Source organism: Homalodisca vitripennis, chromosome 1 (assembly GCF_021130785.1).
Source record: "Homalodisca vitripennis isolate AUS2020 chromosome 1, UT_GWSS_2.1, whole genome shotgun sequence".
Taxonomy (NCBI): Eukaryota; Metazoa; Arthropoda; class Insecta; order Hemiptera; family Cicadellidae; genus Homalodisca; species Homalodisca vitripennis.
The window spans coordinates 179,044,784-179,060,856 of record NC_060207.1 but is presented as its reverse complement, the minus strand read 5'-3'; the positions used below and the strand labels follow the sequence as shown (position 1 = coordinate 179,060,856).

Genomic DNA, 16,073 nt, shown 5'->3' with positions numbered 1-16,073 from the left:
TGAAGAGTTAATTTTATTAGATTTCTAACCACTGGTGCTCCTATTCTAATTTTGATAACGTGTTAGCCAAGTAAGGTATGTCAACCAATAAATCTGGGACTATGCTCCAATCACTTTAGCACTTAAAAATAACCAGAGATGAATGATTTTGTTTGTGTTTATTCTCTTTATAGTTACCAAATAATTGTATAAATAAACTCTAACCTTCATAAATTTATTGTACTTCTCTTCAGCAACTTTTCTTCATGAAATCAATGAAATATTTCTGTCATCAAAGGAGGTCACTGGTATCCGAAGTGAAGTTACATTCTATGCATGTTTGTGCTCCATTGTAGTAGTCCTCTGACGTAAGTCTGGCAAGAATTTCAACATAGCTTCTTCACATAAAATGCTACCATTACTTATACTAGAAATGTTTAACTTTACAGTTCTACACTTCGAGTCAGGAGGTAGAAATTATTATCTAAATATAACTTTAATTTAAAAGAACCTGCTAGGAACAAGACAGTCGTAATATTTTCTGTCTTCTAGTCCTTTACCTATCCTTGTCTCTAATATTTTGAAACTTTTATTTACAATTATTTAACAACAAGATGTGAGGGGTTGTAAGGGTTGCTCAGTGTGTGAGAATATAAGGGATCCTTCTTACATAACTTTCTGGAAATAAAGTGCAGCATTATTACGTTTATATGTGCAAACTCCAACTGATGCAGCTTTGGCCATATTGGGTCTTATACGTTTATTACGTTTCAGTAACAATGATTGGAAACTTTTTTTCTTACTGAATGCAACATTTTATTTCTTAATATAGACAAGAATTTAATAACTTTACCTTTTAATTATATTATCTGGATTTCATAAACAATCATTTTCCTCTAGTAAAAAAAGTAGTCATCTTGAGCTGTAATATACTCTTTACTTCTGTGATAAGTAAAACTTACCCATTGCTAAGTAATAAATATTTTAAGATGATTAATATTTGTCATCACCTTCATAGTCTTGGCTCTTGGACTCTGTGTCAGTTTCAGCCTTCTTTCATGTAAATCTATGAAGCTCAACCTTGTGTTAGTGTGATAGTAGGCCGATTGGTTTGAAAAGTTCCTTAGGTAATGAAATTAATTCTCAGTCTATTTACTCCAAACGTAATACTTGGCACACTATTTAAATTGCACTAGTTACAATAATTCATGCTGATTTGTGGACCATTATGATCTGATTTTATTTCTTCAGGTAAATGTAGACAAGGCTCAATTGTGTGCTATAAGTGAAAATTCATTTTATACTTACTTCCAAATATAAAGTAGTCCTCACAAGACCTGGATCACACCATGCACACAATGACGTTAATGACAGATTTTGAAGCTCGTGTTAGAGATAGGTGTTTGATGAGACTGAGCAATCAGAGTGAACAAAGTTGTAAATCACGTCCCTCGTGAGATATTGGACAGCCATCAGATAGGAAATTCTGTCCTAGTTGTGAAACACCTACACACAGTTTCACAGTTTGTGAAAAATTTGCTATAGGAAAATTGGTATGTTTATACCTCCAAATCATATGGCAGGCTTTCTAAAGACTAATCTGAAAGTCAGGTGCAAAGTCCATCTGATGCAGCTTTGGCCATAGTGGGTCTCCCTGTACAACCAGGATAAAATGTCTTCTCATCAATCTCAGATTTCTCTAAGTCATCCTGAAAGAATTTCAGAGGAATGATGGATGGGAACAGATGAGTGAGGTACCAATCACCGATTTAACAAAATCTTTTTACCACACCCGACAGTTGTCATCCAGGATCAAATTAATCCTCAGAGTTTTGCCCATATTCTAAGTTATGCACAACTTTAAGGTCTGCCCACTTTTACCTGAAGTGATCCAATAAAGTCAAAACTGGTTGTGAATTGGCATGGATCCTTGTAACTTGCTCATTCATACTAAGTTGCAATGAGTGTTCTAACACATATCTATAGTGGGAATGGTTGATTCTATGGGTATGTTGAGTATCTCAATTTCACCTTGATTTCTCTGTGCATTAGGATTAATGTCTAAAATATCTTAGTGCACTTGATTAAGCAACTATACATCTCTTCATCTAGATTACACTGGGTGGCAGCTACGTAAACTAAATACATACCTCTTTTGTAGTCTGGGTGCCTCTGATGGCAAACTGATGCAAAGAGTTTACATTGAAAGTCTTTGTTGCCAACTTTTTTTGAATCTCTTCAGATAGATGTCAATTCAAGATTCCATGATTCATATCTGGACAGTGTCAGGTTTCAGACAATGCATTGAGGTGAAGGTGAAATGGAGCTAAATTAAACATTCAGATGAAAGTATAACATTCTAATTCTGCATTGGAAGGAGTGGAAAATTAATGAAGTTTTTGTTGTACACCATGAAATGATTAGATGTAGATGGTAGATGTAATGATTTACACCAATACAACACTTGCCGTGCTGCTGACTTTGCACTTCCAGAACATCGTACAGCCCGTTACGAAGAGAAACCATCCTACATGGGGGCGAAGCTGTTTAAGTGTCTACCTGCGGATATGAAAACACAAGATAATCTCAAAACAGAGCTAAAAAATGGCTTTTTAAACATTCCTTTTATTCTATTAACGAATTTTTGAACTGGAGATCTTTGAACCATCATTATGATTAACATTAACTTACCTAACAAGACCATGTAATTACTATATTATGACACTTTGTTTTTTATCGACGCTTTGTAATTCTCTATGAATTATACAAATAAAGTATATTGTTTATTGTGTATTGTTTATAATAGGTCAAAACAAGCAGTGGGGCACTCCACCCTGGAGTAGTTATTTCTGTTATATTTAATATTCAATTTATTTTTATAAAATTGTTAACATACTGGTAACGTATAAGCAATAGCTTTTGAAGCACAGAATGATGTAGTTGTAACAAATTTAGTCTAATTTATAACAGCAAAAATCCTCGTGTAACTCATCTAGATCTGTTATCGCAGCCAGATGAAGTACCCTTGGAAGAGTCGGTGGTGGTGGCCAAGTACATAGAGAACCCTCTTCTTGTCTCAGGACATAAGTGTGACCTACGGCTCTACGTTGCCGTCACGTCGTATGACCCACTGATAGTATATTTGTATGAGGAGGGTCTTGTGCGGTTGGCCACCGTCAAGTACGATCCTAATCGCAAACACCTCTGGAATCCCTGCATGCACCTCTGTAATTACAGCATCAACAAGCATCACTCTGATTATATCAAGGTAAGATGTAAATCCGAATTATGAAAAGGCATGTTATTGTATGAATTTGGTTTTATGGATATGCAAAAAAGACAATATAAGAGAGTAAAATTTGAATTATTGGGGACTGTAGCAATCTCTCTAATTAAAGTTACTGTTATGTTCTTTATGATTACTCATTTATTTTTGTTCCTCTTACTGATCTAAAAACTCCATGTTAACAAGATTTTTATTGAATCATTAACTTATTTTCTTATGATCAATTTATAGAAAATTGTTATTATATGTATTTTTATTTTTGCTGACTTTCTCTAAATTGATAAAGATATGAGAGTAAAATTTTCGTGCAGTTTAAAAGAATGATAGTTCTTAAGAACTAAATTCATAGCCAAATGCTCTCTATCACTTTCTACTCAATATTACAAAATTATTTCCTGTTCCATTTTTCATTCATCAGTCCATTAGTCATCTCATAGTCAAACTTTCTCTACCTGGTTTGACTCAATATTACAAATTCCTTTTCCTATTACTCACTTTGTTTATGTCTATCAGTTAGAGTTTTTCTAATCTCGATTGCTTATTTTCATACTCATCACCCTTTTTAAAAGTGCAGTAAAGAACATTAGTTACAGTTTCACTATATAAAATTATGCTTCAGTATCAAATTATTTTCTGCTTTGATAATTTTCCATCACTTCTCCATTTGTGTTGAGGAACAGAGATTTCTCAATACACTTTGAAAATTGAAAAAGGTGTCTATGTGCTTCATAAAATGCTTTGATCATCTCCTCTACTACAATGTTTTGTCTGTGACTTGTGGACAGTCGGAGGACCCAGAGGCGGAGGATGTCGGCCACAAGTGGACTCTGAGTGCACTGTTGAGACACCTCAAGTCTCTGAACCTTGACACTGCGCTGCTGATGCAGCGGATAGAGGAGGTGGTCATCAAGTCCCTGCTGGCCACAGCTCCCTCCATCATCGCCGCTTGTAAGCTCTTTGTTCCCTCCATCGTTAACTGCTTTGGTACGTTACAGATTTGTGCTATTTGCAAATAATACAGTCTATTTCTTAAGTCATTTATGCTAAATAATACCTAGTGAAAGAGCATTGAAAAGAGCTATCCCTCTAAACCATACTAAAAATTGTGTTTGGTTTTTCCAAAAGAATTAACGCTTCTAATTTAACACAAGCGTTTGTTATATAGTACATTTTATAATTTTTGTTAGCAAAAAAGGTTGTGACAGCAGAGAATTATAGGGGTAGAGGCATTATCAACTGTGGTATTTGGTAGCTAAAATATTAAAATTGTGTTTTCAATAGTAAATTTAACACATATAGGTATATTTCATAATTTTTTAAGAGTTTTTTTTATTTTGTCTAATTGTTTTAGTTTTAATACCAAGATTAATTATTAATTTATAAAAATATTTGTAATATCTATAAAATATTTTGATATTATGAAAAAATAGTCTGCAGGCTAAAATGTGTTTTGATGGGTGATATATTTGATATAGGACCAGGCAGGTCCTTCATAAACTCTGTTGTATCTGTCTGTGCGATAACTCTAGAAGAACGGCCCTAGAGACCTGGAACTTGGTACACTTGGTCCAAGGAAGAATTCTAATGATTCTAGGGACGAAAGGTCAAAGGGCAATAAAGTTGCAAGTTAACTCCGTAATGGAATGTTGTGACAACTCGAAACTTGTTTGTAATATCGCTATATACCAACTTCTGTTCCATCATTCTGTTGTACTCCAATGTATGAACAGAGAAAGAAATATGTTCATATGATACTTGTTATACATCTTATACATAATATTTATTTTGTCTGTAGTACTGTAGTAGTACTAGTAATTGCAGTTATATTATGCACATCGTTTTTATATTATGATTCATTAACCCATAACACTACGTTGTAACCGTTGGACACAAGGATACAGTGAGTCCTTGCACATTGTGTTTATTTCTTACTTTATTACTTGGGCAGATACGGTTTAACACGGTTATGTGATTAATATAATGAAAAGTCCTTATATGATGGAAAAGTAAAATTTTACACAAGTAAACAGGAATTAGCTGCAGTTACAAACTGTATGCATTTTGTTTAAGATGAACATTATTAAACTGACCTGAGCCTGTGTTGGTTGTGACAGAACTGTACGGGTTCGACATCTTAATTGACTCTGAGCTGAAGCCGTGGCTGCTTGAAGTGAACCTGTCACCGTCTCTAGGTTGTGACTCTCCACTGGACACTCGGCTCAAGTCTGCCTTGCTGGTGGACCTTCTGACCTTGGTGGGTCTGCCTGCTGTCGATCCTGTAGTGAGGCCTCAGACCAGACCCCACCGCCCCGCCACTGCCGACCGCCGTGATCTTACCACTGTCAGTACATTCACGAATTAAATCAAAAACCTCCATTCATTTTAATGCACCTAGTTAACATGAAATTGTATCACTAACATAAGTTATGATAGAAAGTCACATTACCATTTAATTGTAGTTTAGAGGTGACACAAGAAATTATGGTGGTCTACACAAGCATACTTTTTACTACTCCTCACCCTGCTTTTTGCTTGTATGTGGAATGATTAAAAATCAAAATATAACATACAATAACGAAAATGCCAGGTGATAGAGTCAATAACATTTAATATTTTTTTAAACATTCATATTTTTGTTATGTAATCTAATACTTGTTACAGTCACGGAGAGTTCAGTCAGCTGATTCACTGCCCAATGTGAAACACCACTCCCGGCCGATACACAGTGCACCAGTGCACTCTTTGTCCTCTGAGGAGGTGAGGATGGTGCGCTACGCCAAGGCGCAGTTCGAACGCAGAGGTGGCTTCATCAGGATCTTCCCGGCGGCAGAGAGCTGGAAAAGATACTCTCCCTACTTAGGTAATCATTTGTAACTAGAATGAGAACAAGTGTTTATACTTAAAAATTTGAAACTCAAGCCTTTGTCTTGTTTTTGGTTCATTCTGCCATTAACAAATCTATTACTGACAATTATACAGGAAATTCTTCTTATGTATTGTTAAATTTGATCTTGTACTTGTATAACTATAGGTTTTCTTAAAATTATAAAGCATTGGACTATTTTTTAATACATTTAATACATAAGGCATATTTTGTTCCTGATATGTAGCAAAAATAAAACTCACAATTTTTGTTAAGTTGGTACTATTTTGGTTCATTATGCTATGAAATCATTATATTTGATAATATTATGTTCTTATGCTCAATGGGACCATCCAGACTAGAGCCCAGATTTTTGGCAAACATAAAAAAAAAGTAAAGTAAAGAATGTCTTATTTTACCAGGCGAAGTTAGGGCTAAGAAGCCCTCTCTAACACTTAACCTGGGGACCAACGGCTTAAAGGTGACTTCCGAACCACCACAGGTGACTTCCGAACCACCACTATGACATGTTTAATTATTTTTCAATGGAATGTAAAAATAAAATCTTTGTAATAGCATACAATCTAAAACTCTATTTTTTCATGTAACCATTGATGTATCACCGTCTTAGTAAGATCATTCAAAGATATCTAAAAGGAAAAGTCTTAAATGGAATTAAAAGTCATTACAACTTGAGTCATTTTTAGTGTTTATAGCAAGATTGATGTTTGGGTATTTAATAGTGTACAATATTGTAAAAATAAAAGCTATTTTGTTGTTTTTTAATAGTAAACAGGCCACATACTAAGAAAGTGTGTATAAATCAAACTCAAGTAATAAAGGAAATATTCTGTAAATTAAAAGATTTGTGTAACAAGTTATGTTTTATATAATATCTTATTTATATTATATGTTATATTCCTTGTACATGTTCTTTAAGTTCCTTTTTCCTTCTTCTGATACACTTTGAAAACTTTTTTTAAACTCTACTTTTTCATATAAAATTTATAAGAATTAATTTGCTAGACATGATTTTAAAACATTTAGATAACAATTATGTGACCTATATTTTATGAAACTTACAAAGAACTGCCATTTTAACGGTATCGTTGTTTATACTGATTATACAGTAAAACGTGTCATATCTAAGAAATCTTATAATTAAATGTGTTGCATTCTATTGTTATGAAACCTAAAGGCCGTTGTGTTGTAGATCCTGTGACCGGTATACCGTCAGTGCCTCCTGGCAACTCCTGGTCAGTGCCGCCCAGTCACAATAACAACCTGCAGCTTCACCAGCAGCTGTTCCCTGAATGTGTCAAGTACCTGCCAGCAGTGATCAGCTCGGAGCGACTGTGCCGCTACGAGCGTGCGCTCAGCAAGGGTCACCGGACTAGCCTGGATGACAATCGACTGAGCACAGATAGTGATCTTCCCACGCAGCTGGATGCCAAGGTGCTCAAGCAGGAGGTTGGCAAGTGTCTGCAGGACGGCTTCAAACTCAGGTCAGATATTATATAGAGTCACGGACAGCTATGATGTATCTAGGTTCTTCCCAGCTGATAAACATTCAAGAATTCTTTGTTCGTCATTTTATGCATTTCATACAATAGGAGGATATATAAGAATGAATTCTGATCTTATAGCTTTACCTTTATTAAATTTTATCATTAATTTGTAATCAAGCGTTTCCTTCTTTCCTAATACTTTTTAAAAATATTGACTTGTATGCATGTTAAGAAAATAATTTAAGTTAAGTTTGAGCTATTTTAAAATTGTCTTAAACTAATGTTTCTTTAAAGTAGTTTTACATTTTAAAATTGTTAGATATTAAATTAAATACTGTAAAGGAATTTAAAATAAATTGATTCAGTACGTTAAAAATCAAGTAACAACTTTCACTTAACCTATTGTGGATGAAGTTGTTTGAGCACGTGTCACCTAGTAGTTACAAATTATTTGTCATTGCACAATGGCCAAACTGTAAAGTACTTACAGTGCCACACCACTTGAACCTACCTTTAAAATAAGTAAACTTTGGTTTCAAATATATTACTTGTGCCTTTGTGAAACTATATAAAGCGTTATCACTATGTTCATATTTATCTAAGGAAATTCAAAAACTAGTAGTGCTATGAAGTAAATAGTATTATATTCTGATCTAAGTTCTGAAGATAAACTAGGTCATTATAATTTAGTTTAATTTTTTTTTAAATATTCTAAACAATGATTTACCTATTGTCTTTAGCATGATGGAAGAATCTTGATTTGTCTTGATGGTGTAATGTTCATCAGTATATAGTGTACAATTAATATTGTAGAGTATGAAATGTTAATGTTTTGTATGTACTCTCCAGTAAGATCCAGACGAGGCAGGCATTCGGCCAGTACCTGCAGTGCGTACTGGGCCGGATGTCTGGACATAGAGGGAAGTCCAAGATGAGGATTGATGATGGAGACAGTGAGCTAATCCTAAGGTTTCTACAACGTGCCTGCCATAACCTCCGCACTGCCTATCATGTAAAGGTATACCACATAACTCTTCCAGTAATTCAATTTTAGTATTCTTAATTTACAGTGTACCTCTTGTTACTGTTAATTGTCTATGATTTAAAATGGTGTAAGATGTAATAAAAAACAATCAAGAATCCAATATGTAAATAAAAAAAGTCTATAGTATCAACAAGTCTATAACAGTATTAAAAATAATTAAAACAACAATAAACCTGTAACAAATTTAACATATAAAGATTCATGTCATTTCAATAACCAAATAATATAAATATAAATGTATTATGAATAATGTGAGTGAAAACAATTTAATTAAAAACTTATGTTACTAAAGGCCAAATAGTCATGTAAAAAGTAAAATACTTTTTGTTTTAACCGGTTTTTTTACTACTAATGATGCATTTATGTATGACCGAATATTTGTGTAACTTTAACTTTTAATCCTGTTAATTGAATTAAATAAATAATTCTATACAAGAATTAAATAGAGTACAAAGCTTTTAACCAATTTATAAAATAACAGTTTATTTCATCTCAACCACCAACAGAATAAAATATTTTCAAAGTTTAACCAAAAAATTACATTACATAAGGCCCAACCAAACTCATAGGGAGAAGCCTCCGAACCATCCTTATCCACAACAATATATTAGGTGCTGAATAACCGACATCACCAAAGACCCAGTCACATCCTTCAAAATCTAAAATATGCAAAAGCTGATATCATGCCACAGCGGCCAGAAAAATATTTTAGGCCCCATACAAATTTATTTGTCGAGATCAATTTATCAGTATTTCCTGACCTTAAAAACTGTTAGAATTTCCATGGATAATTTTTTTCACTTTGGATAAAAAGCTGAGAAACCTCTCATTGCACCTAGTCCTAAAAGGACCTTGTCACTTGCTTCTAGAGTGACAGGATATTCAGGATGGGTAGGGCTCTACTCCTGTTGAGATTACATGATGTGGGAGAGTGGGCACATTACATCTCAGTCATGTCTCTTTGTAAGAAGGGAAGGACGCTCTGTCAGCCTTTACAGTCAAATTGGGCAAAGGAAAGCACTTTCTCGTGTCCTGGCTAACAACAGTCTTTAACATTTTGGGATCTCCAACCACTCCTCCACAGTAGACTAGACCTATCGATTGACCTTTTACCCCAATATCTCAACATTTGCGGGTAGTCATCTACCACTCCAGGATATCTGTAAGGTTACCCAGATATAATTGACATATCAGTTTTTGTTGTATACAGTGTAGGTTCAACTGGGAAGTATGAACTAGCCAAGAATGAACCTTTCTTTCATGGATCATACTTTAAAATTTCTTCATTCCGCAGCAGAGATAATCAGCATACACTGGTCAAATTCCCGATATTGTTACAAGTGTTGTAATTTCCATGGCCTGATATATAATTGTCAAACAAGTAAAAGAAATGGTGAGCTCTTAAAATAGCTCAGTAACTAACTCATATCTTAATTCATCCAATAGAATTTTTCTATCCCATATTATTTATTGACCTGCATTCAAGTACATAATTTTTAAGTGACAATGAAAAATCTCTTACAAATAGTGGAACTTTGTTTTGTCTATTTTTATTTTTAGGCCCCGAATCGTAGCCTTATAGGAAAGGACAGAGTTGCAATCGTAGCCAAAAACCTGAGTGACTTTCTCTACCTGTACAACAGAGAGACGGAGTCTCTTCCAACACCGGCAGATACCAGCAACTTTGTCCCCAATCGCCTGTTCATGCTCTTCCTGCAAGTTGCCAAGTGAGTTGTCTCAGATAGAAAAAAAAATTAATTAACACAAAGCAAAATCGTAAGCTTTTGCATGTAGAATAAATTACAACTGAGTATACAGGACACGAAATGCCACAAAAATGTTTCTGCTAGCACCAGAACTTGATAGAAGGAATCAGAAGCTAGCTATAGAAACCTATAAGATGCATATTTCTGTGTACAACATGTCAGCTGACTCTTATCTTCAGTGACCAAGGTGCTTGTTGTTCCTGGGTAAACAATTGTCATTAGAAACTAGCGGTGCAGAATAATTTAGATATTTAGTTACTATTGTTGCTAATGGTCACTTCATGAGGTTCCTACATTCAAAGTAATTATTTTTATGTTAGTAATTATTAAACATAGTTTCATTATATGATTTTAATCTAAAAATAAAAAAATATATTTTTTAAAAATTTGGTTATTATTTGGTTTATATACCCTTATTTTTATGAACAAATTAAATAGTAACATTCCACAAGCTTAAATGGTAGTATGAGTTCTTTAGGCTACCCCCAAGAGTTAATAATCCTAAATGATTCTAACAGCCAATAAATGAAGCTAGACAGGCTAGGTGATTGATTACCTAGGATTAACACACTGCCTATGAATCCTTAGTATGGGGGGGGGGGTTTAGAATGTATTCCATTGTATGTGAATTCTAAGAATAGGTCAGGGTTTTAAAATATTTAATTCCATAAGTTTTGGTATACTGAGTAATACTAGATGTTGATGTTTAAGATTGTTCATTAGGTTATCTGTCTTTTGTACACTAGCCTGAGTACAAAAATGTTTTCAAAGTTACGTGTGGTTGCTACAAGAAGCGAGTTTAGTTCTTGCTTTGTTGTGGTCTGCATTGAGTTTGTAAACGAACAGTCAGTGTTTACAAATTAAACTATTGCTGTAATTTAAAAAGTTATATATTGCACGTATATTTTTTCTGATTCAAATATATGCATAAACATTGTATTTCCTTTATGGATATATCCTCATATTTAATTTACCATACAGTATGTCAGGCTTGAACAGTAACTTCAAAGTGTATTCATTTTTGTCAAAGCTCAAAACAGCCGGTAAACTAAACAAATACTTTGCTATGAGTCTAGGATTCAATTTGTTAGTAAAAGATTGCACTTTTTATATTTTTTGTGAGTAATGTATGTATTAGTTGAATTTCTCACTGATCCTTCGCTCAACCAAGCCTCATCTTTCCCTAAAAAAAAATAAAAGTGAATTGCAATTTAATTTTATTGTGACACACTCAGTAATTAAATGGAAACAATAGCACTCAAAATATAAATAAAAATACTTTGTAAAAACTTGTTGATTTATATTGGAAATAATGAGTTAAGCCATAGAGTAAACAGGTCCAATAAAATAGTTTTGTAACAGTGTTTGTATCTTGTACTGCACTGACTCTCCTTATTCTGTTTGATAAGACGCCACACAGACCTGTGGTCCACGAGGACAGGCAGAATACGGCTGACAAGGAGATTGGAATCTCCATTTATTTTTTTAAAAAAGGAAAGAAAGAAGTTTAAAACAAAATTAAATAATAGAGCAATAGTATCTCTAGGGTAGGTAAGGTCAATTTAGATTTAATTGCAATATAGTAAAAATAACAGACAACAGCTGTATCATGTATATAGGCAAATTAAAAAAATAATACAATTTTTTTGTATAGCTTATTTTATTTCGATTGATTGACCTCGCCTAACATGTACATCAGTCCACAATTTTTGACAACTTTTTCCCTGGTTTACCTTAACTCATCACAAATAAATAACTTATTGGTTTTAGATGTACAAGACCATCCTGTCAAGTTATAAAAAATAACCTATAATTACATTTTCAAACTATTCAGTGTGTGATTATTAATTATTTTGAGAACAGGCAGTAGAACATATGTATATCTTGAAATGCATTAAAGTTTATTTTTATATTTTTGCACTATGTTTTGACAGAGAAAGTGATCTGGAGCAGATTCTGGTAATGAATACACAACTACACAAGTGTGCCCAGGTGTTGCTTGGCCATTGTGGCAGTCCTTCAGCCCTTAAACTGCACTCCCAAGGTCTTCTCCAGAGCATCAGCAGGCCCTGCGGCCCTTACGACAAGGTGAGCATGATGTCAAGGTCTCCTGATATGTGCTAAGATTGGAGCGTAAACTTCCACTCTCCTCCAGGGTTCCGGGATTTTAAGCTGTAACACAAATGCCAGTTATTGATGTATCAGATTCTACCTCCATCTGTTTTATTGTACTGCTGTTTTCTGTTTAATATTGGACGCTACGTGTTCTATTGAGAGAGTGTTTTTGTATCCAATTTGTTTTATGTGGATATACCTAAATGTTTTAATAAAGAAAGTTAGTAATAATGTTAAAATCAATTTTGTGATTCTTTTTTAGTTAAAACAGTTTTGATATTATTTAATAACATTGTAAAAAAAACATTATACAATTTATATACTACAATACTCCGTAAAGGCTTTGTGATGTACATCATCTTTTCAATTATTTCAATTTAAAAAATACTGTTGGAATTAAATTTGTATTGTTTGTTGAGTTGTTATGTAATGTAGGAATTGAAATAAAAATTGTCATTGATTAAGGGAGCGTTTCTTTTTTAGGTAGATTTCTTACAAATATTAGATTTGGCTCATTGTTGTTGGAATAATTAGTGAGAAAACTTTTTAAACAATGTTTGCATATTTTTGTTGATCAAGACCCTCCAAGTCGCAAAACCAACCTAGGTCAAAAGTTTAAATGGTTTTCTAGAAAGGTTTATGGTGACGGCTATTCAAAATTTCGGAATAGAGTATTTACACACCTTATCAGCCAGAATAAATACAGCACAATCAATGATTTGCACTTCACAGATTCTCAATCTATTATAAATCAGAAAACAATCATATTAGACAAAATGTTGAAATACTCAGGAGGTAAAAATCATAACAGACGGATGAGAACCCCAAAATTTCAATTGTTTTGTTTTGTCCAAACCAACCTGCAGCATACATTTTTACAAATGCAAGCAAAACTGCACAAATAAATAAAACCACTTTACTACTTACTGTTCTTCAATTGAAGATTTAATTTAACACATGATATCTGAAATCTAGAACACCAAGGTTACAGAGCCAGAGCCATGAATCTTATCCATTAGTTTTAGACTCAGAAGAGAGCAAGTAATAAAATATGAAAATAGAAACATAATCATGAAATTTATTATAGGAAATTAATGTAAACTGTACAGCACATTATGTATAATGGATAATTTTCAGTTGCTTGTATTAAACTAAAGGAAAATAACACTCTTGGATAGTGTGCTATTAATATTCATGAATGTTGATCATTAGTAGATATTCACCACTGAAAATTAAGTGGAAATCAAGTTTGTGTAGATGCTGTATAAATTTATATACCTTTATGTTGGTATGCGTCATTAGATAGCCAGTGTATATTATATAAATTTGATAAAAACTGGTGAAGTAGATATTTGATGGATGTAGTGAATATATATACTGAACATCTTATGCTAAATAGATATTTATATTATCACATCAGGATAATATTTTTTTAATTCTCGTTTCATTTACAACTTTTCTTTTTCTACATTTTTCATTGTCTTGTAAGGTTTCATAATGACCCCCATACAAGTTTTGGGAAGTATAATTAGTAGCCATACATTGAACACGGCAAATGCCATATTTTCTAACTGATTCAGTTTGGGAATGTACTTACACATGTGCTGAATAAGTTTATGAATCATCCTTAATATAATTTCAAGAGGACATCCATTCATTTTTGCAAAATATTTATCTTGGTTGGATATTACAACAATAAAGAGTTTAGAAACTAAAAAATTTAAAAAAACTATAACATATTCTTGCATATTTTCGATATCTCTAAAGATTTGAAGATGGTAGCCATGCAATGTTTCAAAATGGAATAATTACATCTCATCTATTAAATAGCATGGAATACAACTAAAAGAGTTTAATTATCAGGCCATTTATAGTAGTTTTTGTCCTTTTTTGATACCCTAGCAGATTTGACTATGCTGTTATGCAACTGAGCAAAAGAAATTAGGTATTTTTCATTTATATTAGATGGTTTCAACAGATTAAAATTCTTGTTTTAGAATATTTTTCTTGCGTTGTAAAAGACTTCAATCATTTCTACACAAAAACATACACAACAGAAAAGAAAATAATTCTTTACTATAGTTTCAGTTAGAAATGTGCCATCTTTTTACTTGGCTTGCTTGTAAAAATGTTTGTTTCTTTCAATGAATAAAAATAAAAAGATGTTTGCTCTATTGTACAGTCGCTTGTTCAGTATTTTCTTTAAGTATTTATGAAGAAAGAAAAAAAAAACTCTTTAAAATTATAGAAATACTTTTTTAGAGGAAGCAAGTGAAATATGCAGTTTAACTTCAGAGTTAAGTATACTTGACAGGGAAAACATGTATAAGATAATTGGAAAAGATAAGGTTAATTGGTTTTCCTGTTTTAATTTCTAACCAGCCTTAGTATTTGAAGTAGAATTTATATTGTCTCTGTGGATAAACTTCACAGTGAATTGTAACAGATGTAAGTTTGTAATATGAAATTATTGTTCTCAAAAACAAAAAAAGTGCATCAGTTAGTAACAATATTGTGTGTTTCATATGAAATGTTCCGTCCATGTTTGTCTTGTATGTTGACAACGCCGTTTTGTTTAGGCAAGTTTCGCAGAGTGTGACTGCAATAAGAAGAGTTTACCGCAGATGATAGGTGGCACCAAAGACACTTCAAGGTCAAACCTGAAGGTTTCTCGGGCGCTATAGTATAACTGTTCCACCCATGCTTATCAACTGTTCCGTCTAATATTCTCCATCTCTTGACAAAGTCGACTTTGTTAATGTTTTCAACTTATGCAATAACTTAGCATAGTAGTTCCTGTGGCGAGCCAAAGATATTGAGATTATTGCATTGATACCTTTTGACAATCTTGATAAGATTAGAGTAGAATTTTTAATTTAACTTAATACAATATTTAGCTTTTAATATAAAGTAGGTGAACAGAGTTATAAAATCTTTGAAAGGAGTTATGCGACTCGGGAAGAGACTTTTGGTTCGTTTTTCAGCCAACTAACTCTTAACAGCTTTGGCTTACAGTTCCTTAATATTTCTGTGTTAAATATTTATTAAATGTGTTTTTAGAAGTGATAATAGAAGCAAGAGTTTTTAGTGTGAAACTTTCTGTTAAAACAGGTTGAGGTTAAGCAATTTATTGCAAATAATATAATTTGGGTATGTATATTATAATTATATTTATTTTGTGTTACCTTCTTTAAATCAGTGGTTAAGTTATATTTATTTTCTCTTAGTATTTTATATTTTTGTGTAAGATATTTTCAGTGAATTAGCCTTTAATCTAAGCATCACCAGACAGTGTGTGTTGGTTTTATCTTCTAGTCAAATCTGTTAATAATTTTCGCTCAACTTCGTTACCAAAACGCACAGTTTCCTTCTGTCGCTAGTCATGCACATATCCTATGACATGCGTAAATCATTCAGAAAATAATAGGTAAAAAAACAACTGAACTAATTTGTTAACTAGATCACATTATATTTTATTAAAGTTCTCATTGTTTTTAAGTTGGTAATTCAT

At 32.9% G+C, this 16,073-nt stretch overlaps 1 protein-coding gene across 1 annotated transcript in view; it reads left to right on the top strand.

Moving 5' to 3' along the window:
* The window catches only part of LOC124352794 (tubulin polyglutamylase TTLL5), a 158,258-nt gene extending 142,783 nt beyond the window's left edge, over nt 1-15,475 (top strand). Inside the window, exons 5-13 of the mRNA XM_046802467.1 lie at nt 2,990-3,247; nt 4,051-4,249; nt 5,380-5,606; nt 5,927-6,125; nt 7,342-7,633; nt 8,486-8,654; nt 10,242-10,408; nt 12,382-12,535; nt 15,142-15,475. Coding sequence (XP_046658423.1) covers nt 2,990-3,247; nt 4,051-4,249; nt 5,380-5,606; nt 5,927-6,125; nt 7,342-7,633; nt 8,486-8,654; nt 10,242-10,408; nt 12,382-12,535; nt 15,142-15,246 — 1,770 coding nt within the window. The 3' untranslated portion in view covers nt 15,247-15,475. The remainder of the gene's footprint in view (nt 1-2,989; nt 3,248-4,050; nt 4,250-5,379; nt 5,607-5,926; nt 6,126-7,341; nt 7,634-8,485; nt 8,655-10,241; nt 10,409-12,381; nt 12,536-15,141) is intronic.
* Nucleotides 15,476-16,073: the final 598 nt, after the last annotated feature.